This window comes from Engraulis encrasicolus, chromosome 8 (assembly GCF_034702125.1).
Source record: "Engraulis encrasicolus isolate BLACKSEA-1 chromosome 8, IST_EnEncr_1.0, whole genome shotgun sequence".
NCBI lineage: Eukaryota > Metazoa > Chordata > Actinopteri > Clupeiformes > Engraulidae > Engraulis > Engraulis encrasicolus.
The window spans coordinates 53,039,581-53,064,580 of record NC_085864.1 but is presented as its reverse complement, the minus strand read 5'-3'; the positions used below and the strand labels follow the sequence as shown (position 1 = coordinate 53,064,580).

General features: G+C 43.0%; 1 protein-coding gene across 1 annotated transcript in view; it reads right to left on the bottom strand.

The window, feature by feature from the left end:
* The window catches only part of arhgap35a (Rho GTPase activating protein 35a), a 201,193-nt gene that overhangs the window by 52,406 nt on the left and 123,787 nt on the right, over window positions 1-25,000 (bottom strand). The window contains exons 5-17 of the mRNA XM_063204709.1: window positions 24,871-25,000; window positions 23,372-23,617; window positions 15,987-16,172; window positions 14,276-14,521; window positions 13,580-13,792; window positions 12,599-12,751; window positions 10,955-11,128; window positions 10,196-10,373; window positions 9,109-9,914; window positions 7,596-7,718; window positions 6,438-6,614; window positions 2,488-2,634; window positions 103-357 (exon numbers count right to left, since the gene is read on the bottom strand). The exon at window positions 24,871-25,000 is cut by the window's right edge and continues 113 nt beyond it. Of these exons, the coding sequence (XP_063060779.1) occupies window positions 103-357; window positions 2,488-2,634; window positions 6,438-6,614; window positions 7,596-7,718; window positions 9,109-9,914; window positions 10,196-10,373; window positions 10,955-11,128; window positions 12,599-12,751; window positions 13,580-13,792; window positions 14,276-14,521; window positions 15,987-16,172; window positions 23,372-23,617; window positions 24,871-25,000 (3,034 nt within the window). The remainder of the gene's footprint in view (window positions 1-102; window positions 358-2,487; window positions 2,635-6,437; window positions 6,615-7,595; window positions 7,719-9,108; window positions 9,915-10,195; window positions 10,374-10,954; window positions 11,129-12,598; window positions 12,752-13,579; window positions 13,793-14,275; window positions 14,522-15,986; window positions 16,173-23,371; window positions 23,618-24,870) is intronic.

Genomic DNA, 25,000 nt, shown 5'->3' with positions numbered 1-25,000 from the left:
CCTGCGTGTGTGTGCGTGCGTTACCTTGTTGGCGTTGCGTATGGTGATGATCTTCCCCTGCGTGCGTGTGTGTGCGTGTGTGCGTGTGTGTGCCTGCGTTACCTTGTTGGCGTTGCGTATGGTGATGATCTTCCCCTGCGTGCTGTCATGTGGTACAGAGTAGATGTTCTCCTCCTCCGTGGGGCGGGGCTTGGTGACGGCGTCCATGGGCTCTGCGTAGTCCGAGGGGTCGTAGCCGCTGTCGGCGCTCTGAGGCCACGACACCGCGGGCATGGAGCGCCGGTTGCCGTGACCCCCTGTCGCCGGGTTACGGAAGTCGAAGGTCACCGTGGGCTTGCGTGGCACCTGCGGAGGCACCTGAGAGACACACAGAATTCACTTTAGAACAGTGTTTCTCAAACATTTTCAGACCGAGGACCACTTTGTCCCCCCAAAAATGATCAGGGACCACCTGTCAACTGAATTGACAGTTGACGAGTATTCATTTGACACTGATAATTTTGATGCAGGTCACTTTTTATACTTTTTATACTTTTTATTCACATTTCAAGCCTGTCCTATTGTGGTGAAATAATACTTTAGCTATGTTTAGCTTTATAATAATGTTACAGTTATAGCCTACTGCTAGTTTGTCTTGGAAAAGTAGAAATCCCCTCGCGGACCACCTGAGCTCTGTCGCAGACCACACTTTGAGAATCATTGCTTTAGGACTAGGGATGGGATATCGGTATCAGTGTATCAGTATCGGGTTCAGATATCAACATAATTCAGATATCGGATCGGATCAGAATTTTCCCAAAATATCGGAATTTTCCCAATACTGACATTGAGGCAGGTGTAATGTTAATTTGAAATCATAACACTTGCATATTAGTTTTCAGGATATGATTGTTACATTTTTACTTGTTACTTTTTACTTATCAATTGGTATCCTGTTCTTCTGCAGGGTATATACACCAATCTTGAAGTCAAATTTACTACCATTTAATACCCTTTTTCAATACCTTTAGATTATTTTTTAAAACCATCACAACACTCCGATGCGAGTATTAACAAGACATTTTTTGTCATTTCTACCTCCTTAACATTTCATTACACTTTCGTTTTTTGCAAAAAGACGCCCGAAAGGGAGCAGTGCGGCGGGACGGTACCATGCTCAGGGTACCTCAGTCATGGAGGAGGATGGAGGAGAGCACTGGTTAATTACACCCCTCACCAACCTGGCAGGTTGGCAACTTGACACCCTAACCGCGTACCCATGACTACCCTCAGATACAGAATCAACCTTTTTTTTGGTCAAAATGGTCCAACAAAAAAAAAAATAATACCTCCTTTTTCAAAAAATAATACCTTTTGGGCAAATTTACTACTTTTAAGGCCATTAAATTTTGGCTTTTTAATTTATCACCTTTTAATACTTTTTAAAACCCTGCATACACCCTGTTCTGACTTCCTTTTCTGACCAAACAGTCTACTTGCCCCTACCTCAAGTTGAAACCCATACATATATGTAGTTATGGTATTGGATCGGAGTAGTATCGGTATCGGCAGATATCCAAATTTAGATAGTGGGATCGGATCGGAAGTGAAAAAGATGTGTATCGGTGCATCCCTATTTAGAACAACCAAACACTGTTTGCTTTTCACTCATTGCCACAGATGAAAGTCAAGCAATTAAATAAAGTTTAGAGTCGCAACACAGTATTGGCATAGGTGCTGTGTGAAATGTGTGAGCATCCCTCATCAAATTCCTCTGAACAGCAATTCTACACTGCTGAAATGGCTGTAATTCACTTTAGAGCCACAATACATTGTTTGCATAGTTTCACATGTAAAGTGGGCAGCCGTGGCCTACGGTGCAGCCGTGGCCTAGTGGTTAAGGAGATGGGCTTTATATCAGAGGGTTGCATGTTCGAGTCCCACCCATACACACCCTATCTCACTACTAGCAGAGTAAGCTACATCAAGACTGTACTATTCCTGTACTATCTGTACTGTACTGTACCAGAGATTCTTTAAGTATATAGAGATATGCCATCATAATAGGTTGCTATGGGCACCTAACATGACCAGGTTCCGGTCTGCCTAAAGGGGCGTGTCATAATACTCCTAGCATTGAATAGAACAGTCCTTAGGTCTGCCTAAAGGGGGATTCCCCCCCCCCCCCCCCTTGCAATAATAGAACCCGGAAACAATGGGCCAATGGAACCTCTCTCTCTCTACTCTCTCTGACTGTACTATCCATGTGACGTCAGGTGAACACTCCTTTAGGAGACCTCTGGAGACGTTAGGTTGAGAATACGTGTAAATGCAGTTCCCTTATCGATGTACACATCTTATGCAAACTGCCGCGAAACACCACAGAAAGAGAAGAAAAAGGAGGGGACAATGCCCCCTTAGGATATCGAACTTGAAGCACACTCCTTTGCATTGTGTGCAAATCAGCTAGACTATTTCTTGACTTATTACTAATACGTAACAACGCACCTTGTTGTTGATCTTGCTCTCGAAGAGCTCGGAGATGACTGTGGCTGAGAAGGAGTCGCTGCTCTCATCCTTGTAGCCTCCGATGCCCAGGTGGGAGCTGAGCGTGCCCGTTGCGTCTGGATAGGGCGGCGACGGCTCCACATCGTCCTAGTGGAGTGGAGTAGAGTAGAGTAAAGTAGAGTAGATTACAGTAGAGTAGAGTACAGTAGAGTAGAGTAGAGTAGAGTAGAGTAGAGTAGAGTAGAGTAGAGTACAGTACAGTAAAGTAGAGTAGAGTACAGTAGAGCAGAGTAGAGTAGAGTAGGGTAGTGTAGTGTAGTGTAGAGTAGAGTAGAATAGAGTACAGTAGAGTAGTGTAGAGTACAGTAGAGTAGAGTAGTGTAGAGTAGTGTACAGTAGAGTAGAGTAGAGTAGAGTAGAGTAGAGTAGAGTAGAGTAGTGTAGAGTAGAGTAGAGTAGAGTAGAGTAGAGTAGAGTAGAGTAGAGTAGTGTAGTGTAGTGTAGAGTAGAGTAGAGTAGAGTAGTGTAGAGTAGTGTAGAGTAGAGTAGAGTAGAGTAGAGTAGAGTTAAGAAGAGAAGAGTAGAGTAGAGTAGAGTAGAGTAGTGTAGAGTAGAGTAGAGTAGATTACAGTAGAGTAGAGTACAGTAGAGTAGTGTAGCGTAGAGTTAAGAAGAGAAGAGTAGAGTAGTGTAGAGTAGAGTAGAGTAGAGTAAAGAAGAGAAGAGTAGAGTACAGTAGAGTAGTAGAGTAGAGTAGTAGAGAAGAGTAGAGTACATTACAGTAGAGTAGAGTAGAGTAGTAGAGTAGAGTAAAGTAGAGTAGATTACAGTAGAGTAGAGTAGAGTAGGGTAGAGTAGAGTAAAGTAGAGTAGATTACAGTAGATTACAGTAGATTACAGTAGAGTAGAGTAGAGTAGAGTAGAGTAGAGTAGAGTAGAGTAGATTACAGTAGAGAAGAGTAGATTACAGTAGAGTAGAGTACATTATTGCACATTGCAGTATAGCATATATAGTAGCACACACTTGAGTACAGCAATTAGCCCGCATTTTTCACCAAGTGCTTTTTTTTGCTTTCATTTTGCTCTGACATCCCCTTCCAATGTGTGCACTGGACGTTAACAGAAACGACGTTAACAGAAAGCTTAAAACAAGTGCAATGCCGTGTGTGCCGCATCCCTCGCTTCACTTCGTGATGAGAAAGGTGCGTGTGACTGAAGAGCAGGCGGTGCGTAGCCTATTTCAGGAAGAGCGTCCTAACCTTGGCACCTGCCGGTCATGATAGGGGAAGAATAGTGTTGGTGATGGTGCCATAGGCTATTTGAACATATTGAGGTATTTGAACTTACGGGGGGTGTCGTGTTTGTGTAGTAATAATTAAAGTAGGCCTACGTGGAGCTGTGGCTGATGTTAATTTATTAACATGAAAACAGGCTGCATGACGCAGCAAATAGCCAACATCTCTATCAGGAACTCACGCTTATACTTGAGTAATTAAATGACCACAGTTCCACGAGTAGGCTACCTGTTATAAATGTAATAGGGGTTGCGTTTAACTGTCGCTTAGTACAGAGTAGCCTAAATCAAGCACGCAAGTTTTACGTGGAGCACGTTGTGCAAAATAGCCCACATTCCCTGTCGGGTGTCGTGTTTGTGTAATATTAATAAAAGTATGCCTACTCCTGGAGCTGTGGCTGATGTTAATTTATTAAGACGAAAATAGGCTGCATGACGCAGCGAATAGATCTCGATCAGGAACCCATGCTCACACTTGACAGGTGTTTTCATCTTAGTAATTAAATGACCAGTTCCACGAGTAGGCTACCTGTTATAAATGTAACAGGGGGTTAGGCTAAACCAGGCATCACCAACGTTGTGCCCGCGGGCGCCAGGTAGCCCTCCAGGAGCTTCTGAGGTGCCCACCAAGAATGTTAATAAACAGTGACGACTACCAGATTTTAGTCACAGTTAATGCTTTTCTTGATTTAAATATGAGATTATTTATTCTTTATAACCTATAAGCAAATTATCATTAAATAATAGTGTGATTTGAGAATGATACCAAGAAATCAGTAGAGGATTTTGAACAAAAGTAGCCCTCGGGTAGCCCTCAGTAGCCCTTGGTAGCCCTCAGACCCAGAAAGGTTGGGGATCCCTGGGCTTAACTGTCGTAGCCTACATAGTAAATCAAGCGTGCAATATGGTTTTACCTGGAGCGCGTTGTGCAAAGCAGCCCACATTCCCTGAGCGCAGCAGGCTTGGCTAGTGGCCTCTGTGATTGTGCCCAGTTAGCTTGTGATTTGTTTCGCCAAGAGAGAAATCTCCGTAATGTCAGCTACGAGGTTGTTCTGGGTTTGGTTTTAAACTCTTCTCATTTGGTTTTAACTCAGCAGCGGAGCATTGCAACTGTTTGGGACTCACGGTCGATAATAGAGTTCTGGAAACATTCATGATGTAGATATTTTGCTGTCAATTTAATATCCTTGTGGGGCATTTGCGGGACTGTTGTAATTAAGAGAGCAGCAGTCGGCGTTATTGCAGATTGCCATCCCCATCTCCATCTGGGGTTTGTCGGGCGCGCGCTCATGCCGACGTTATAGAGCTTGCACAGTTATGTTGACTATTCATGTCATGGATGGACGGCTACCAAACGTCAGCCTAATCAATAGCATAACCATGAAGGCTAAATAAAATTCATTCATTGGGCAGGTGCGTTAAATATCCAGGAGACATTAAAAAACAAACAACTATGCTATGAGATGTAATATGGGAGAGAATCTTCAGTGCACGATGGAGACAACTGATAGAGTATGCATGCCACCCTGTGAGCACTATTATTATTATTATTATCAAGGCCACCATTGACAGAGCCTTCCATGTTGCTGCTCCCATTCTTTGGAACAATCTGCCCGACCACATCCAGAATGCCCCTTCACTGACCATGTTTAAGCAACACCTTAAGACACACCTCTTCCTGGAGGCTTATGGCTGCTAGTTCCACAAGCACTTTCACTTACATGCATTCACACACACGCTCACACACTGACGCGCACACACACTCACACTTTCCTACACAACACTCTGTGAAGCTTCCTTGGGTGTTTTGAAAGGTGCTATATAAAACGAAAATATTATCATTATTATGATTATTACCACGTGTAGCATAAACACCCGAAGTTTTGCTCACATACATATATCTTGCCAACTAAAAAGCACTTTTAAAATACAAATAATCATTTTTTGAAATGTATTTAATGCAAATGCACTTTGCGGGATTCCAGAGAACAATGTCTAGTCCCGCTCCCGCAACCACACTTCTCTATTCCTGCCCGCTTCCGCAAGAAATGCTTTTGCGCCGCTTCCCGCGAGTGCCGCGGGAGTCCTGCTCCGCTGCAGGCCTCTACCAGAGATATGCCAAGATAATAGGTTGCTATGGGCACCTAACATGACCAGGCTCCGGTCTGCCTAAAGGGGCGTGTCATAATACTCCTAACATTGAATAGAACAGTCCTTAGGTCTGCCTAGGTCTGCCTAAAGGGGGATTTCCCCCCCTTTCCCTCTTGCAATAATAGAACCCGGAAACAATGGGCCAATGGAACCTCTCTCTCTCTCTATTCTCTCTGCCTCTACCTTCCACCAGTTCAAACATGCCAACGCACAAGCGTGCGCACGCACTCATCCTCACCTCTGTGTTTAGGGTCATTGTAATCATGGAAAGCAACACAATGAAAATCAATGGAGTTCAATGAGAGATGGTGACATATTGGCTATTCGTAGAGCAATACATTTTTAACTTCATGATGTAATCAATGATAAAAGCCCTCACACACCAGCAGCATGAATGCAGCTCCACATAAGAGCTGTATCCCTCCCATGTTTGACTTTAAGCACCAAGTATTTTTTCCAAATTCTTCAAACATGCCAATGCACAAGCGCACGCACTCATCCTCACCTCTGAGTCCAGCAGAGTGTTGATGGGGCTGGGGGATCCGCAGCGGGGCGAGTGGACGCTGCTGCCCCCCCCTCCGCTGACGCCGCCGCTAACCCCCCCCTCGCTGGTGGCGCGACAATCCTCGGCGACGTGGTCGTACATGTGCGTGGCCTCCACAATGGTCCTCTTCTCCACCACCTGAATGAATGAATGAATGAATGAATGATTTCATTTGACATCTTCAGTTCATATAAATAAAATAAATACATGGTTGAGTTTCATATAAACCGCACCACATACTTAAATTTGAAAAAAAAAGAAAACAGAGTCAGGATAGCACACCATTTGACAAATAAATAAATGATAAATGACTCTTGTTAAAATGACAAGAGTAGCACTGGGACCAAAGTAAAACTATAACACATTAAATACATAGCATACACATAACACATATTCTTTCCACTTGAAGTAATATACTACCCTGACTGATCTCTAAACCATTTTTTCAAAGCCCATTTAAAACCATCTAGGCCAGGGGTGTCAAACTCTAATTGACTGAGGGCCAAAATCAAAATCTGGAGCGAAGTCGCAGGCCAAACAATTTTTTTTGACGAAAATGGACTGAAATTGCTCATGTTTAAATGTATGTATTCCCATATAGGTCAAATGTGGCAGCACATATTCTGTTGCATTTGAGTGTGTGCTGTTTCAATGGCCTGGGCCCACTCATATTCTTGTGATATACGCATTTTCATGTTCAAATATTAAAACGCTACACAGTTATGGTGTATGTGGGCCAAATGTAATACACATTTGAAATGATCTCGCGGGCCAAATAAAATGGCTCCGCGGGCCAAATTTGGCCCCCGGGCCTGAGTTTGAGAACCACTGATCTTAGGCTATTGTAAGCTCCTGACCTCCTTCAGGAAGGGCTGGAACAGGTCTTAATTGAATGGTGAATTGTATGCGGGAAGAAACATCAAGTCTATTGGAAATAAGGATTGCCCATATGACTCCGCATAATTTGTCATGATTTGTGCAGTGAAGCCATACTTAAGTGTCCATCAGCACACCAAAACATTCCCTTAGGGGGTGCACAAACCACATTGAAATGTAAAAGGGGGTGCACAGTGGGAAAAGTTTGAGAACCACTGGTCTAGGCTATTGTGAGCTCCTGACCTCCTTCAGGAAGGGCTGGAACAGGTCTATCCGGTGCAGGCCGCCCACCACTCCGCCCGCCCCGCACACCACCGTGCTGAAACGCGCCTCCAGCTCGTGGGCCAGCTCCTCCCCCTGGGCCACCTGTAGCGGGGGAAAAGGTCAAGGTCAATATCAAGGACAAGGACAAGGTAAACTTTATTATAAGCTCAAGAGGTCGTGGGCCAGCTCCTCCCCTTGGGCCACCTGTAGCGGGGGGAAAGGTCAAGGTCAAGGACAAGGTCAAGGTCAAGGACAAGGTAAACTTTATTATAAGCTCAAGAGGTCGTGGGCCAGCTCCTCCCCCTGGGCCACCTGTGGCGGGAGAAAAGGTCAAGGTCAAGGTCAATATCACGGCCAAGGTCAATAGTTTACATCACATATTCTTATCCCCAACCTGTCTTCTTGTCCTATAGAGGGAGGGGGTGGTGTTTGTCTATTGTGTTCTTGTTTATTGTAATGTCTTTGTAATTGTATCAGATGCACTGAAAATGGCACAGAACAATTTTCCGAAAGGACAAACACATTATCTATCTATCTATCTATCTATCTATCTATCTATCTATCTATCTATCTATCTATCTATCTATCTATCTATCTATCTATCTATCTATCTATCTATCTATCTATCTATCTATCTATCTATCTATCTATCTACATCACATATTCTTATCCCCTATTTATTTTAATGTGGTATGTCCAGTGTCTACTGTCTATGTGTTGTAGTATGTCTTGAGGAGATGTGAAATGTTGACCACTTGAGTTTCCCCCTGAGGGATAATAAAGTTTACCTTGACCTTGAATATCAAGGTAATCTTTCTTAGAAGCTCAAGTGGTCCATGTTATGTGATGTATGTGATTCTTATTGTGTTTTTGGCAGAATGGACTGTTATTTACTTTAATTATTAGCTCTTATTATCATGTTCTGTACACATGTTACCAATAACCTACTAAGTCATTGTTCTACAAACATGATAACTAAATCACCAGGTGGCACTCACTCACTCACTCACATCACACACCGACACACACACACCAACCCACCTGCTCGCGTGCGGCGTCCAGGTGAAGAAAAACTTAGGACCATATTAAGCCAATGTGGTGCCCCTGAGCATTATACCTCACTAGTGGCCCCAATTATGGACACATTTTGTCGAGATTGTGTCTTGTGGTGCCACCTCACTGGTCAAAAAATACTTGGTGACCATAGGACTGGGTGCTGGCCCTTACGGACAATTCGGCTATGGGTTAACTTTATAATCCCCCAGGGGTAAGCTTAGGTGGTCGATGTTGTGTGATGTGGTGATTTGTGTTTTTTCAGTTCAGTTTATTAGGTAAGCTTGACTGGGGCCATGTACAAGACAGTTCTAGTACCAGAGTTAGCAAAAAAAAACTAACTCACTCACTCACACACTCGCTCACTCACCCACCTGCACATGCACTCACTCATGCAATCAATCAATCAATCAATCAATCAATCAATCAACCAACCCACCTGCTCGCGTGCGGCGTCCAGGTCGGCCAGCTCCGATTGGCTGTCCCCGACGGCCAGCAGCTGCACGGGGATGATGTCCTGCACCTCGCACAGGAAGGCGCACAGCGTCTCCATGGACGCGCGCCGCCGCGCCGAGTACACCGCGATGTAGCCGTGCACCAGCCGGCTCTTGCGCAGCGCGAACGAGGCGTGGTACGACAGGATGGACAGCTCGATGCTCTGCCGCTGCGGCGTCATCTGGCCCGCGCCCGGGCCGGGGCCGGCCACGGGCAGCTCCAGCAGCACCGAGGTGCCCGTGGTGAGGCTGGCGGCGGGCCGGCAGTGCTGCGGCAATAGAAACGGCGCCAACAGCTGGTCCACGTCGTACTGGTCGCCGCACATCAGGCACATGATGATGCGCAGGTCGGCGTCGGAGCTGGGCTGCTCGCGGCCGTGCAGGTCACGGAAGGCGGGCACGGGGGGCGGCGAGCTGCTACCCATGGTGCCTTGCGACGCCCGCTTGGCCTCCAGGACGTCCCGCAGGATGTAGTTGAGCGTCTTCTCGCTGATGTTGCCGCTGCCGGGCGCGTTGCTGCGGTGTCCGTAGCCGGTACTGCTGCTGCTGCCGCTGCTGGCGTTGCTTCCGGGGGATGCGGGTTCGAGGTAGCTGCACTGCAGCTTGGACGCCACCTGCTGGCCGTGGGAGATCAGGCTGTGCGCCGTCTCGCCGCCGACGCCGAGGTCGGCCAGCGAGCCCACGCCACGCTTAGTGACCAGGAGCAGAGATAGAGGCAGCATGCCAAGGCTACTGGCAGCCTCACGCCGACCTAGAAGGAAGGAAGAGAATGAATTTTATGAGGATTGCTGTGTGTGCAGTGTGTACTTCGAGCAGAGGCAATAATAATAGCAATAACAATGCTACTACTACTTATAATACTACTACTACTAATAATAACAACGCTGCTACTACTACTATTACTACTACTAATAATGCTACTACTAGTACTGCTACTACTACCAATAATAATAGTAATAATAATGCTACTTTTACTACTACTACTACAACTGCTACTACTACTACTACTAATAATAATGATAACAACATTACCGATTGTGGACTCGCGCAGCCTCTCGATGCTGTCCACCACGTACTGAAGCGACTCCGTTGTGTTGTAGAGGCACAGGCAGCCGTGTGGCGTGAAGGTGGGCGTGTGGAAGGAGTTGACGGGCAGCCGCACGTTGCCCTCGATAGGCCTGAGCGCCAGCTCGTAGGTCCGCCCGTCCAGCTATGATTACATTACATTACATTACATTACATTATTACATTACATTACATTGCATTGCATTGCATTGCATTATATTACATTACATTGCATTTGGCAGACGTTTTTTAAAACCAAGCTAGGATTACATTACATTACATTACATTGCATTATTACATTACAGTGCATTTGGCAGACGTTTTTTTTTAAACCAAAGCGACTTACAATGGAGGACATACCGTAATCATAGCTGACATCACTAGCAGAAACAAAGTGGACACATTTGCCATTTTTTACTTTTTTTTTTGGTCCATTCATATTGGCAGATTTTCCATCAATAGTTTGTCCGGTAATATTGCTATAAAATATTAATATGAAAATATGTGGTGACTATGTGTGTTTTTAGGATGGACTGTCTATTGTGTATTTTTTCTTATTACTTATTTATTGTTAGCTCTTATTTATTATATGTTTGTCTATATGTCTGGAATGTGCTGTGTGGATGGCCAGGTGGCATTCAATTTCACCTCTGGGGATTAATAAAGTCTCTCTCATCTCATCTCATCTAATCATTATTCTGAAGTTCAAAAGGCTTTTTTTTTCACCTGGTAGCGGTCGTCGTTGGAGCAGAGGGCGCGGATCTCGTTGGCCATCTCGCGGGCCAGCCCATCCCGGCCCAGCACCACCAGGTTTATGCGTTCCACCTTCCCCTCGCCGTACTGCGACTTCTGCTGGCCCTCGGAGAAGGCGTAGCGCGTGGGGAACCGCGAGGCCAGCACCTGCAAACAGAAGAATAATAATAATAATAATTAATATTATAATTAATAATAATACTAATAATAATAATAATAATAATTATAATACTACTACTAATAATAATTAATACTACTACTAATAATAATACTAATAATTATAATAATACTAATAATAATAATTAATAATAATAATAATAATAATATTAATAATACTAATAACACTACTACTAATAATACTACTACTAATAATAATAATAATAACACTAATAATAATAATAATAATACTACTACTACTACTACTAATAATAATAATAATAATAATACTACTAATCATTATTAACAACAACAACAACAACAACAACAACAACAACAACAACAATAATAATTATTATTACTATTCTTTTATCCTTCCTGCCTGATCCTGCTGTCTAAGCAGTGTGGGTCGTTAGTAGCCAGGCCGTGCCCGCCTAGTAACGCAACACCTTCAGCGTTGCTGCGAGTCAGGTCAAGAGCAATGCAAGTACTTTCTGAGTTCCCAAAAATCGGGAACTCCTCCCACTTTGTTGAGAAGCAAACAACCATTAGCAAAACAAGGGAGGCGGGTCGAGCATGCCCTTTGGGAAATGTTAATTGTTATGCTCTTGGTCAGACCAAGTCTCGAAGAGATTTGAAAGTCGATGATAATCAGGCTAGGTCGTTAGGGCAGGCGTCCCATTATCCTGATGAAGCTCTCTATTGAGACAATAAAGGCCCATCCTATGGTCCTACCTGTTCGATCCTGCCGTCAACAAAGTTGTGAATCGATATCGTCTTTATCGAACGTGAATCGATATTGGATCGCAATCCGATCTTTTGAACCCAGCCCTAATAGGCCCATCCTAGGGTCCTACCTGTTCGATCCTGCCGTCCACGCAGTGTGGGTTGACATAGGCTCATCGTATACAGTATTCTCCTACCTGGGTAGCATGAATTCTGGAAATAAACAACTAAAAATCTCACCCAGTGTCCCTTTAAGGCCCATCCTATGATCCTACCTGTTCGATCCTGCCGTCCACGCAGTGTGGGTTGATATAAGCTCACCATATATTATCCTACCTCAGTGATTCTCAACCTATGGGCCGGGGCCCACTGGTGGGCCCTAAAGGTATACCAAGTGGGCTTTGAAATAATATTCAAAAAATTATAATCACATTTTGGTGTGTGTTGCTGTTGATTTATGTGAGTTTTATTCGTAATCGGGTCAGAGCTGGGCCCTGAACATTTGTGAAAATTTCAAGTGGGTCCCAAGTTGAAAAAGGTTAGGAACCCCTGTCCTACCTGTTCGATCCTGCCGTCCACGCAGTGTGGGTTGTTGGGGCAGGTGTCCCATTATCCCACCTGATTAACTTTGACTTGAGACATCAATTAAGGCCCATCCTAGGGTCCTACCTGTTCGATCCTGCCGTCCACTCAGTGTGGGTTGACATAGGCTCATCGTATACAGTATTCTCCTACCTGTTCGATCCTGCCGTCCACACAGTGTGGGTTGTTGGGGCAGGTGTCCTTGGTGGGGTGGTAGACGAAGTGGATGTGCTTGAGGACCAGCGCGTCCCGCTCCGCTTGCAGTTTCTGAAGAGCCTTGAACCGCGGCTCGTCACCCAGCACCTCCTGATGACACAAGACAAGAAGGCACATTTATTTATACATTTAATTAATTTAGATTAGTTACATTTGAAGGGTTTATTTGCAAAACGGTGTATCTCCATTTTATAGAATGTTGGGAAATTGACATTTTTGTATTGGGCATTCCATTGAATTGCATTGCAAAAGGCATTTTATATAGGTTAAAAAAGTATGTTCTCAAAATATTTGAATGGTAAGAATTCACACATAGGTGATAGGCCCTCTGAACAGTCATTTACAGTAATAAAATGCAAAAGTCAAAAAATGGAGATACACCGTTTTGCAAATAAACCCTTCATTTATTATCATTTATATAATTTATATTTCTGAAAAGAGCCTCCAACCGCGGCTCGTCACCAAGCACCTCCTGGTAACAAAAGATTTATATTTAGATTAATTCAATTAGTAGAATTTAAAGTATTCCTTTTATCATTCAGATTATTCATATTTCGGAAGAGCCTTGAACCGCGGCTCGTCACCAAGCACCTCCTGATGACACAAGATTTATATTTAGATTAGTTTAATTTAATATAATTTATATTATTTAATATTTCTGAGGCGCCTTGAACCTGGGCTCGTCACTCAGCGTATCCTGACAACGCAAGATTTATTTAGATTAGTTTAATTAAAAGCATCGCTATTATCATTAATATTATTTATACTTCTGAAGGGCCTTGAACCTCGGCTCTCCGCATGACAATTAATGACAGCAGTGATTGACATACATTAATGCTCATGACAAGTGCTCATGACAAGCGATACCTTTAAAAAAAAATAAAAAAATACACAAGTTAAAGAGTAGCTGAATCGAACCTGTATGGTGCCCATCTTCTCCTTGCTGGGCTTGGCGTCCAGCTCGAGTTCGTAGAACAGCTCAGAGTATTCTAGAAGCAGTTCCTGGAACTCCTCCTTGGCGCGGTCGATGATCTCCTTCTGGTGCTTGTTGTAGATGTCCAGGTACTCGTTCTCCTCTAGCCACTGGTAGAACTCCTCATTCATGATGAAGCTACGCGCCTCCTCCCACGGCTGGGAATGATACAGAAACAAGATTATTTGTGTAGCACAGTTCAGGACATTTGTAGTACCTTCCAACTGTTAAGTGAACACATCAACCTAACTAACCTTTTTGATTGACATGACTGCCACCCATTAGATGTAGTCTATACAAGTAACAAGTAAGTCCTCTTTCATTTTGTTTGTTTGCACTGAGGAAGGTCTAGTGACCGAAAACATTTTGCACATGTGGGTAGCACTTTTAGCACTTGAAGGCCTACAGTACATAAATAAATTATTGCATCGGCTATCAGGGTGTGAGTTCTACACCTTGCTTCTATAGCACAGGTCATACAATGCCAATTAATGCTAATGCCAAGCTAATGCTAATTTATATTTAGGTAATGAAGGCGTGGTGTGGAGTGCTGTGTGACAATGACAATGGGAGTTGGAGTTTCCCAGCTCTGCTTTCACACCACTTTAATGAATTGATTATGAAGAAGAAAAGAAGCAGACCTTTCCCGGCGTGACGAAGAGGGAGGCGGCCAGCTTCTCCTTGAACTCCCATCTCATCTCAGCGCGCTTGCGGTCGTCCCTCAGCTGTCCCAGGTGGATCTCGTAGACTGCCTCGGCGGCCGGCGTCTCCAGGAGGTCCTGCGGGATGCGGTCGTCGTCCATGTTGTCGATGTGCGGCGTCGTCTCCCACGGCGTGTCGTCCAGCACCACGAACCAGGTGATGAACTCACGCTTGGTCTCCAGCACCTGGAAGGAAGGACGAAATGAATCAATGAATATACAGTATAATATTTATTTTTATCACACCATTATTTATCATTCAACATAATAACCAGGTGATGAATTCACGCTTGGTCTCCAGCACCTGGAAGGAACGAAGGAACGAAGGAACGAAGGAACGAAGGAATGAAGGAAATGGTATGTGCAACTTACACTCGCCTCCAAAAGAGTTGTCGCCTATCCATCTGTTTGGAATAACAGCTAATAACCTAACTTTCAATTAATCACTTGGCTTCAGAAGTCACTCATATGAAAGCTACAACCCTCCCGAATGAAAATGTATGTACAAAAATAAATGTCATGCACCAACGAAAGATTGACCCTTTATTGAACACAGACAGGGCAGATTTTCACAAGACAAAAGTTTTGCCGCCTATCGAACATAATGTGAAAATGAGCAGATAAGTCACTTCAAAACACTTCAAATACGCAGATTGGGTGTCATACTTAATCACTGAATCACTCTCACCTCTCCAGAAAATCAACTTTGGCCTTAGGTGTATGTTTAGGGTCATTGTAATCATGGAAAGCAACACAATGAAAATCAATGGAGTTCAATGAGAGATGGTGACATATTCGCTATTCGTAGAGCAATACATGTTTAACTTCATGATTTAATTAATGATAAAAGCCCTCAAACACCTGCAGCATGCATGCAGCTCCTCATAAGAGCTGTATCTGGACCACTCGCCTCTTTTGGAGGCGAGTGTATTTACTTTGTCACACCATTATTTATTTATCTTTCGACGACATGTGATGAACAAGCTGTATCAGCATGGAGAACAGGATCTCCAGGACATTGAATGAATGAATGAATGAATGAACAAATTAATGAATTAATGAATGAATTTTCATTTGGTTACATCATTATTTATCCTTCAATTGCATGTGATGACCAAGGTTGATCAGCATGGAGAAAAGGACAGGGCCCGTGGTACAGAATAAGTCATTTGATTTACAGCAAAGACGTACAATTATATCAACCTGCAATCGCTCATCACCATACAACATATCTAAGGGCATAATACATTAAGCACAATTAAGAGAGACAAAACCACTCACATTCAACTACCCCCACACACCCATGCACACCCATGTACACACAAACACACACACGCACACACACACCTTGCATTTTCGTGTTTATGTAAGCCGACAGACACCTTAATTTCCCTGGGCATTAATAAAAGTACTCTAGTCTACCTTCTGGACGCCGGACCAGCTGAGGTGGTCGATCTCGTCCAGGTGAGGCACCCACACACCCGCAACCCGCAACCCGCAACCCGCAACCCGCAACCCGCAACCCGCAACCCGCACCCCCCCCCACCCCCACACACACACACACTATACACAGACACAGACACAGACACAGACACAGACACAGACACAGACACAGACACACACACACCTACACATGAACACACACACGTACCTTCTGGACTCCGGACCAGCTGAGGTGGTCGATCTCGTCCAGGTGCGGCACCAGGGTCCTGAGGGCCTGTGGCAGCGTGTTCAGGTAGATGCGTCTCCTCTTCTCGATGTGCTCCTGCTTCAGACGGTGCACGTGCTGCTGGAACAGCTTCTTGGCCTTGCTGGTGCCTTCCAGGAAAACGTACTCCTGAAAACCACAACATGGATTTTATATAGATTACATTACATAACATTAGATTATATTACATTACATTATATAGATTAAATTAGATTACAGCTTCTTGGCCTTGCTGGTGCCTTCCAGGAAAACGTACTGATACATTACACGTACAGATACATTACATTAGATTATATTACATTACATTATATAGATTAAATTAGATTACAGCTTCTTGGCCTTGCTGGTGCCTTCCAGGAAAACGTACTCCTGAAAATCACAACATGGATTCAGATACATTACATTAGATTATATTACATTACACTCCTGAAAATCACAACATGGATTAAATAGATTAAATGATATTACAGTTTCTTGGCCTTGCTGGTGCCCTCCAGGAACACGTACTCCTGGAAATCACAACATGGATTAGATATACATTAGATTACATTAGATTTGATTAGATTAGATTAGATTACATTACATAGACATACTCATTTATACAAATAAGACTTCAGCTATGTTTAGCTTTGTAATAATGATACAAATAGAGCATACATTTAGCTTGTCTTGGAAAAGTAGAAATCCGCTCGCGGACCACATGAGCTCTGTCGCGGACCACAAGTGGTCCCCGGACCACACTTTGAGAACCACTGACCTAGAGGCAGCATGCCCAGCAGGACACAACACCTTCCTGTACAAAGCCCTTATCACACACCTCAGCTGGTAAGCAGGGCTCTAAATTAACACCAGCCAACTGACCAAATGCTGGTGAAAACACAGCTTGGCTGGTAGAAAAGACCAACTTACTAGTCAGTTTGACCCATTAGTGAGTGTGTGTTTGGCTAGTAAGATGATGCATCACCAGTCAAAATGGCTGGTAGATGTTTAAGTTAATTTAGAGCCCTGCTGGTAAGTGTGTCGGAGATAGCCCATGGGTCACTCACCAGACAATTTGAAAAAAAAAACTCCATGCACCCCCTTGTACATTTCAATGTGATTCGCGCACCCCCTAAGCGAATATTTTGGTGTGCTGCTGGCCACGCAAGTATGATTCACTGCACATTATGCACAGTTGTTTTGGGGAATCCTCTTTTCCAATAGTCTAGGAGTTAAACTACACTTCAGATGGACCCTTCCAGCATACAATTCACCATACAATTAAAAACTACTTCATGTTCATTAATGCTGGATAAAAACTCACATATCCACCATTGCTCTATTTAGCTCGCGCACCCCCTTATGGCAGGCCGCGCACCCCCAGGGGTGCACGCACCACAGTTTGGGAAACCCTGCCTTAATACACTGTGAAAAGATTCACTGCATTTATACATGTTTTTATGAATTTATAACCTCATCTTAACCTTTTACTATTCCTATATTATGTTCTCATTCTATTCTTATGGTCTGGCTGGGGAAGTCCTAGTGACATGTTCTTGTGTGTAAGCTTTTCTGTAATGGGCCACGGGACCCTCAATATTGGAGACATGTGCATCTAATTTGTGTGGTCACAAGGCTGCTGAACAACGAAATATGAAATTGCATACGCTGGACAACAAGACAATGGACAGTGCATCTGGCCATGCGGGACCCCACATGCGCAGAAGACGCACACACCATGGACTGTGGGGTTTGGGGGATGTTTAAATAGGATTGTTTTCTGTACTTACTTCAGGACTTATTGAGTGGAAGATTTCATGTCTCCACGCAATAACTACTCCGGCCGTTAACACTAGAACTACCACGGAGGGGTCAATTGACCTTTTTACCTAAAAGCCCCACAAGAGGGTCATTTGACCCTTTGGACCCCCTGCGGACACTCCTTTTGTTGTGGAAATGTGGCTGTTAGCAGCTCACAGCTGTCACTTGAGACACAGAGTGTGTGTGTGTGTGTGTGTGTGTGCGTGTGCGTGTGTGGATCATTTCCAATGCCTGTTGAGTGCTGTATCTCTGCATCTTCGTTCCTTGGAGAGGAGCTTCTTTCACCACAAAATTATTGAGGGAAATGAAGCAGTAGTCCACATGCACTGGTATTTATCCATCTAACAATTGCCAGGTTGCATTCACATGAGTCGTTATGGTCACATGGCATGGGAGATTCACACGTTACAATTTTTCTCGATTGGTTTGGCTAATTTCTCGAAACTGAGATGACATTCTCAAAACAACACGGACAAATCCCCAAACCAACTTGCAATTTCCCAAAACAGAATGGCATTTTTCATTGCTTTCATCAGATATCAAATGCTTTGTACATGTCTCAAATGTTTAGTAAGCTTACATCTCTGCAGATGGATATGTACAAATACCCTTCAGTTGACACATTCAGCATAGATTTAGCACATTTTCCAAATAAATTGACCTTGCTTATCTAAACAAATTAGACAATTCTCAGTCTAATGGTTGCCCTATCCAAAACACGTCAGCATTATTTCATTGTGTAAGTCATCATATGCAAAGTGGTCTACGCAATTCCCAAAACAGTCAAGGACATCATGTTTTAAGAATGTCATTACATAGTAAATTCATGACAGTGTTCAACAGGTCAGATGGTATTGTAACTTTACTAGTTAGTAGAAAATAATTTTACAACCGTGTATACTACAGTTTCCTCTGTTATTTGGCTAATTTCATGACATTTTTTCAAACGACATTCTGTTTTGAACAATTGCTAGTTGCTTTGGCATTTGTCCATGTTATTTTGAGAATGTTATCTCTGTTTTGAGAAATGAGCCAAACCCATGAGAAACCTGTGATATATGGGCATTACTTTCTGTATATGAATTTACAGTAAAGAAAATCACTGATAAATGTCCTTGGTAAATTATCTGTGTTGTCAAACTTCAATGGTTTCACTCACTTTTTCATGTTTATACATAGTCGAAATCTGTTAGCTGAACGTAGATAAAACACCTAACCATTTTGACTGGCAGTGCTTACACAATGGCAAAGGGGCAATGCATTTTGGGGGTACTGATGATATATGTGGGGAAGAAATTTAGTTTTGACACATGGGTAAACTGTTTTTGGGGTGATATGAGCGAGTGATGAGGATCCATGTAGTTATGCTGAACCATCCAGTTTATTTTGACAGAAGGACTAAATGAATGCAAATGAGCCAAAGCAATTGAGAAGGATCTATACCATTTTGATGGTACTGACTATTTATATGTGAGACGGTTTAGTGCTGATGCAAGAATGAGGTGTTTTGGGAGGTATATGACATTTTGCTAGTTATCTGAACTGTTGTGCATAAGTGTAAGAATGTTTGGCCAAATGACCCAATGGTTATAGGAATGTCATCTCAGTTTCAAGAAATGAGCCAAACCAATCGAGAAAAACTGTAATTCAACCATTATCTGGTTGCAGTCATAATGATTCGTCATGATCACATGGGACATTCACACGTTCATTGATGACTTATATGAAGAAAATGTGCTGACATGTTTTCAGGACAACCATTACACTGAGAATCAACCAATTGGGATAGATCAGCAAGGTACATTCATTTGAAAATTCTACTAAATGTAAGCTGATTGTGTTAACTGATACTTGTACATAGAAAGTGCAAGGATGTACTAAATGATTGAGCCATGTACAAAATCATTTGAAATTTGATGAAAGCAATGATAAATGCCATTCTGTTGTGAGGAACTGCAAATTAGTTTTGGGATTTGTCCGTGTTTTAAGAATGACATCTCAGATTCAAGAAATGAGACAAACCAATGGAGAAAAACACTGTCCGCCAAACTGTGCTATCTGTCTGATATCTTCATGCAAGTTGCTATTTACCTGTGGTGATTTTGGAGGCTGACAGCCCTTGGGAAGAAGCTGTCTGTCCCTGTTTGTCTTGGCTGTTAGCACTGTAAGGTGTGACCCCCTCACCCCTCACCCCACACACGGCCCCTAACAGCCTCATTACCATAACAAAATGAGTGATTAGTGTATTAGGTAAAAGCCGCCGGGTCAAATGACCCCTCTCTGGTACTTCTAGGTAGGCAGAAAAATCCTGGTAGTTCTAGTGTTAAACAATAAAATCTGCTCGCAGATTTTAAATGCTACCTCTGTTTCCTGCGTGTTCTTTCAGGTCAATTTGATAAGGTAATACAGTGAAATTTTTAAAGTGATAATGTGAAATTATTCACATACATGACGTTTCAGTCCTAGACCTTCGTGAACGTTGTGTGTTAAATAAAACAGCGAAATGGTCAGTGAGTGTGTGGGAGTTTTTTTTTCATATAGATAACATTTCACTAAGCAGACACTTTTATCCAAGGAGGCTTAAAGATATTACAAGGTATTGGTTACAGTCCCTGGAGAAGTGTGGGCATAAGCGCCTTGCTCAAGAACACTTCAGCCATGGAGGAAAAGAAGGGAATGGATTCTATACTTTGTACTCGCTGAAGCTCTGAATGAATTTATATAGATTAGATTAGATTAGATTACACTAAATTGACATGTATTGAAGGGCATTGGTTACAGTCCCTGGAGCAGTATTGTGGGCATAAGTCCTCAGCCATGGAGGAAAGGCAGGGATTGGATTCTACACCTTGTATTCGTTGAGGCTCTGACATTACAGGGTATTGGTTACAGTCCCTGGAGCAATGTGGGGATAAGGGCCTTGCTCAAGGACACGTCAGCCATGGAGGAAAGGGGGGCATTGTATCCTGTACCAGTGGTGCTCAAACTGTGGTACGCGTACCACTGGTGGTACTTGAGACATCTCTGGTGGTACTTGGAAGAATTCATTTTTTTGTGCATTGATTTGAAGGCTGATCATAATACAAGGCAAGCAATACATTTAAAAACCAACTTGCACTGAATGTGACCGTAGCTGTTGATACCGTTATGAACCTCTTCTGTATTGACTGGCAAAAGTGAATATGGAAGGCCTTTGCTGCGATATTCTAATGTTGGTTGTCAAGGTGGTACTCGGAGAGCTCAATATTGTCTCAGGTGGTACTTCACACAAAAAGTTTGAGAACCTGTATCCTATACCTTTCACTCTACTGAAGCTCTGAATGAACCAATATAGATTAGATTAGATTAGATTAGATTAGATTACATTAACCCTAAAGCGACCGACTGGGGTCATTTATGACCCCGGGCACATATTTTCATACACCATTCCGGCAATTTTCATCAGAAAAACTTGTCCTTCTAGGAGTTTGTCAGTACATATGTTGTGCATGTTGTGAATGATTTTTGTGAGATTTGGACCATCTATGTAGGATTTAGAATCAAAACACCTCTGGGGTCATTTATGACCCCGAGAGGATCCATGAGATACTCAACATTATAATGTCCATTGTTGTTGTAATTTTCAAACTCTGTTTTTTTGCATTTTGTGTCTTTGGGCAGGCCATGGTCAGCAGACTGAAAATATTCACAATATAAGCATTTATAATATTAAAATATAATATATTATATAAATAAATAGGGCACCCCTGCGATAGCCAACGAAGCATATTGTGAGGGCACCCAGGTAGCATTTCCTGTGTTATTGCTCCATATTTGTTGATATCATGGCACAGTGGTCCTAGACACATGATGAGAATATGAAATGGAAGTCATCCTGATGAACAAAGAGGGAGGAAACAAGTCATCAGTGTAGAAATCAATGGCGTTTTTAGAATTTTCCTTATTTTATGGCTATACAAAGGCTGAAGCATCAGTTGAATCATTTCTTTGCTCTAATATATGTGGAAGACACCTTTTCACAGCTACAATGTCCAGAAAAAGTTTCAGAGAAAATTTGAGTGTGCATAAGGTTATATGTTTGAGACATGGTTTTGTCTATGTAAATTGCCATATTCTCTGATCTTGTGATTTCATGAACCCAGAAATGTTGAGTACCCTAAAGTTTTATTGCAGAAATGTCATCTATGGGCCTAATGAATAGAATTCAGCTTGGTTTCTCAAAGTTTCACTTTGAGCAATTTCCATAATTAGCATAAATATACTGTATTATTATGGTGAGACCACTACAAGTGAATAGGCTAAAAAATTTAAATGATAGATATCACCGTGAAACTTTCTAAGTTGGGTACTGATGATGAGAGACGAAAAAAATATATTGGATGTTTTTTTGTATTTTGATGTTTACATATGTAAATGAGGGTATACATCATATTTAGCATATACGTATGTAAGTTTGACTATTTTTTAGCAAAACAATAAAATGTTCAAATTCACATTTTTTTGCTTTAGATGAGGGACAAGTATGTGCAAGATGTAAATAAATTTGAATGAACCCCAAAAAATAATTTATATAGTGGTATTTCTATATAAACTCCTTGGGGTCATAAATGACCCCGCTCGGTCAGATTAGTCGCAAAAACAGGCCGGTCGCTTGAGGGTTAAACTAAATTGACATGTATTGAAGGGCATTGGTTACAGTCCCTGGAGCAGTGTGAATATAAGCGCCTAGCTCAAGGGCACTTCAGACATAGCCAGGCCACACCTTCCTAGTGACGCAACACCTTCGGCGTTGCTTTTAGTCAGGCCACGACTAATGTAAATCTGATCTCTGGAAAATTCGGGAACCACACGCACTTTGTTGGGAACCAATCAAGTTTGAGCAGCTCCAACGGCCCTGAGTAGAGGCGTGTTTAAGGCAGTGAAGTGGTTTAAGCAGAGACGTTCTATTGGGACTAAGAAAATGTCTGGTTTAAACTTCGGCAGCCTTTTCTGGCCTCGACCAGTAGCAAACCAAAGGAAGGGAGGCGGGTCTACTATGGCGTTTGGGAAATGTTAATCGTTATTCTCGAGGTCAGACCAAGTCTCGAAGAGATTTGAAAGTTGATGATAATCAGGTTACTTCAGCCATGGAGGTTGATGTTGGATTATACTGTATATACTGTACCTTGTATTCACTGAAGCTCTGCATTTTAGTTATGTGTAAATAGTCAGTGGTTAAGTTAAGTGTATTACATTACATTACATTACATTACATTGCATTTGGCAGACGCTTTATAACCAAAGCGACTTTCAAAAGAGGACATAATCAAGCCAACATCACAAGCAAATACAAAGTGCACAGGAGATATACAGAACAACAAGTGCAGTTGCAAAGAGGGGTTAGTTTTTTTATTTTTTTATATAAAGAGTAAATAACGAGTACACACACACACACCCAAACTAAACTAAACTAAACTATTATTATTATAATATAATATAATAATATAATAATATATAACTATTATAGTATTATATTCCATTATAAATACCTTGTATTCACTGAAGCTCTGCATGCGGCGGTTGATGTTGGGCCAGTTCTCGTTGTGGCTCTTGACGATGCGGCTAACTAGCCACTCGTAGCGGTCCTTAGCGGAGGCGATCTGTTGGCTCTGCTGCTTCAGGGCCTCGAAGTACGGGATGATCTTCGGCTTACCCCGGCTCTTGTCGATCAGCTGCACCAGCGTCAGGAAGGCCAGGTCAACGTTCACGTTGGAGCGCGCCGACGTCTCCACCACCTGTAAACAGTACACAGAGGAATGCCATTGGTTTTAAAAGTTACTCCACAGCGTCTCCACCACCTGTAATACACAGCACACAGAGGAATGCCATTGGTTTTAAAGGTTACTCTGCAGCCAGGTCCACGTTCACGTTGGAGCGCCGACGTCTCCACCACCTGTATATACAGCACACAGAGGAATGTCATTGGTTTTAAAGGTTGGTCTGCAGCCAGGTCCACGTTCACGTTGGAGCGTGCTGACGTCTCCACCACCTGTTATACACAGTACACATAGGAAGGTCATTGGTTTTAAAAGTTACTCCACAGTGTCTCCACAACCTGTATACAGTACACAGAGGAAGGTCATTGGTTTTAAAGGTTGGTCTGCAGCCAGGTCCACGTTCGCGTTGGAGTGTGCCGACGTCTCCACAACCTGTAATACACAGGACACAGAGGAATGCCATTGGTTTTAAAGTTACTCCACAACGTCTCCACAACCTGTATACAGTACACAGAGGAATGTCATTGGTTTTAAAAGTTACTCTGCAGCCAGGTCCACGTTCACGTTGGAACGCCCCGATGTCTCCACAACCTGCATACACAGAGGAATGTCGTCTTATATTCTTTTCTGACTTCATTTATGACAGGACAGTGATGGAGTGACAAGAAACAAGTGGGTAAAAATGGGGAAGGATCGGCAAAGGACCCGGGCCTGAATCGAACCCGGGTCAGCCATGTAGCAGACCTGTGCCAGAGAGAGTAGAGAGAGGTTCCATTGGCCCATTGTTTCCAGGTTCTATTATTGCAAGGGGGAGGGGGGGGGATCCCCCTTTAGGCAGACCTAGGCAGACCTAAGGACTGTTCTATTCAATGCTAGGAGTATTATGGCACGCCCCTTTAGGCAGACCGGAAGCTGGTCATGTTAGGTGCCCATAGCAACCTATTACATTGGCATATCTCTATATACTTGAAGAATCTCTGCCAGTGCCCCACCATTAGTGCCACGGTAGGGCAGAATGTCATTGTTTTTAAAGTTACTCCATATAGGTACCTTGTAGCTGATGCAGTGTTTAAACTATTTTTCTTTCTTGCAATAGTATATGTTTTGGTAAGTTTATTTTCATTATTATGTGCTAATGGGTCTGTCTGCATCTGAAACTATGTGCAGGCTGCCATGTTGACCAGGACTCTTGGCAGAAGAGACGCTTAGTCTCAATGGGATAATCCTGGATAAACAAAGGCTAAATCAAAAAATGAAAGAAAAAAAATTACCTGCAGGTTCTTTTTGGCGAGTGCGAAGGTGTGCGAGTCCTTGATGTAGCGCTCCACGCCCTCGTCGCACTTGGTGAGCGCCATGACGACGGGCTTCTTGGTCTTGGCCAGCTGGTTGTGCAGGTTGGTC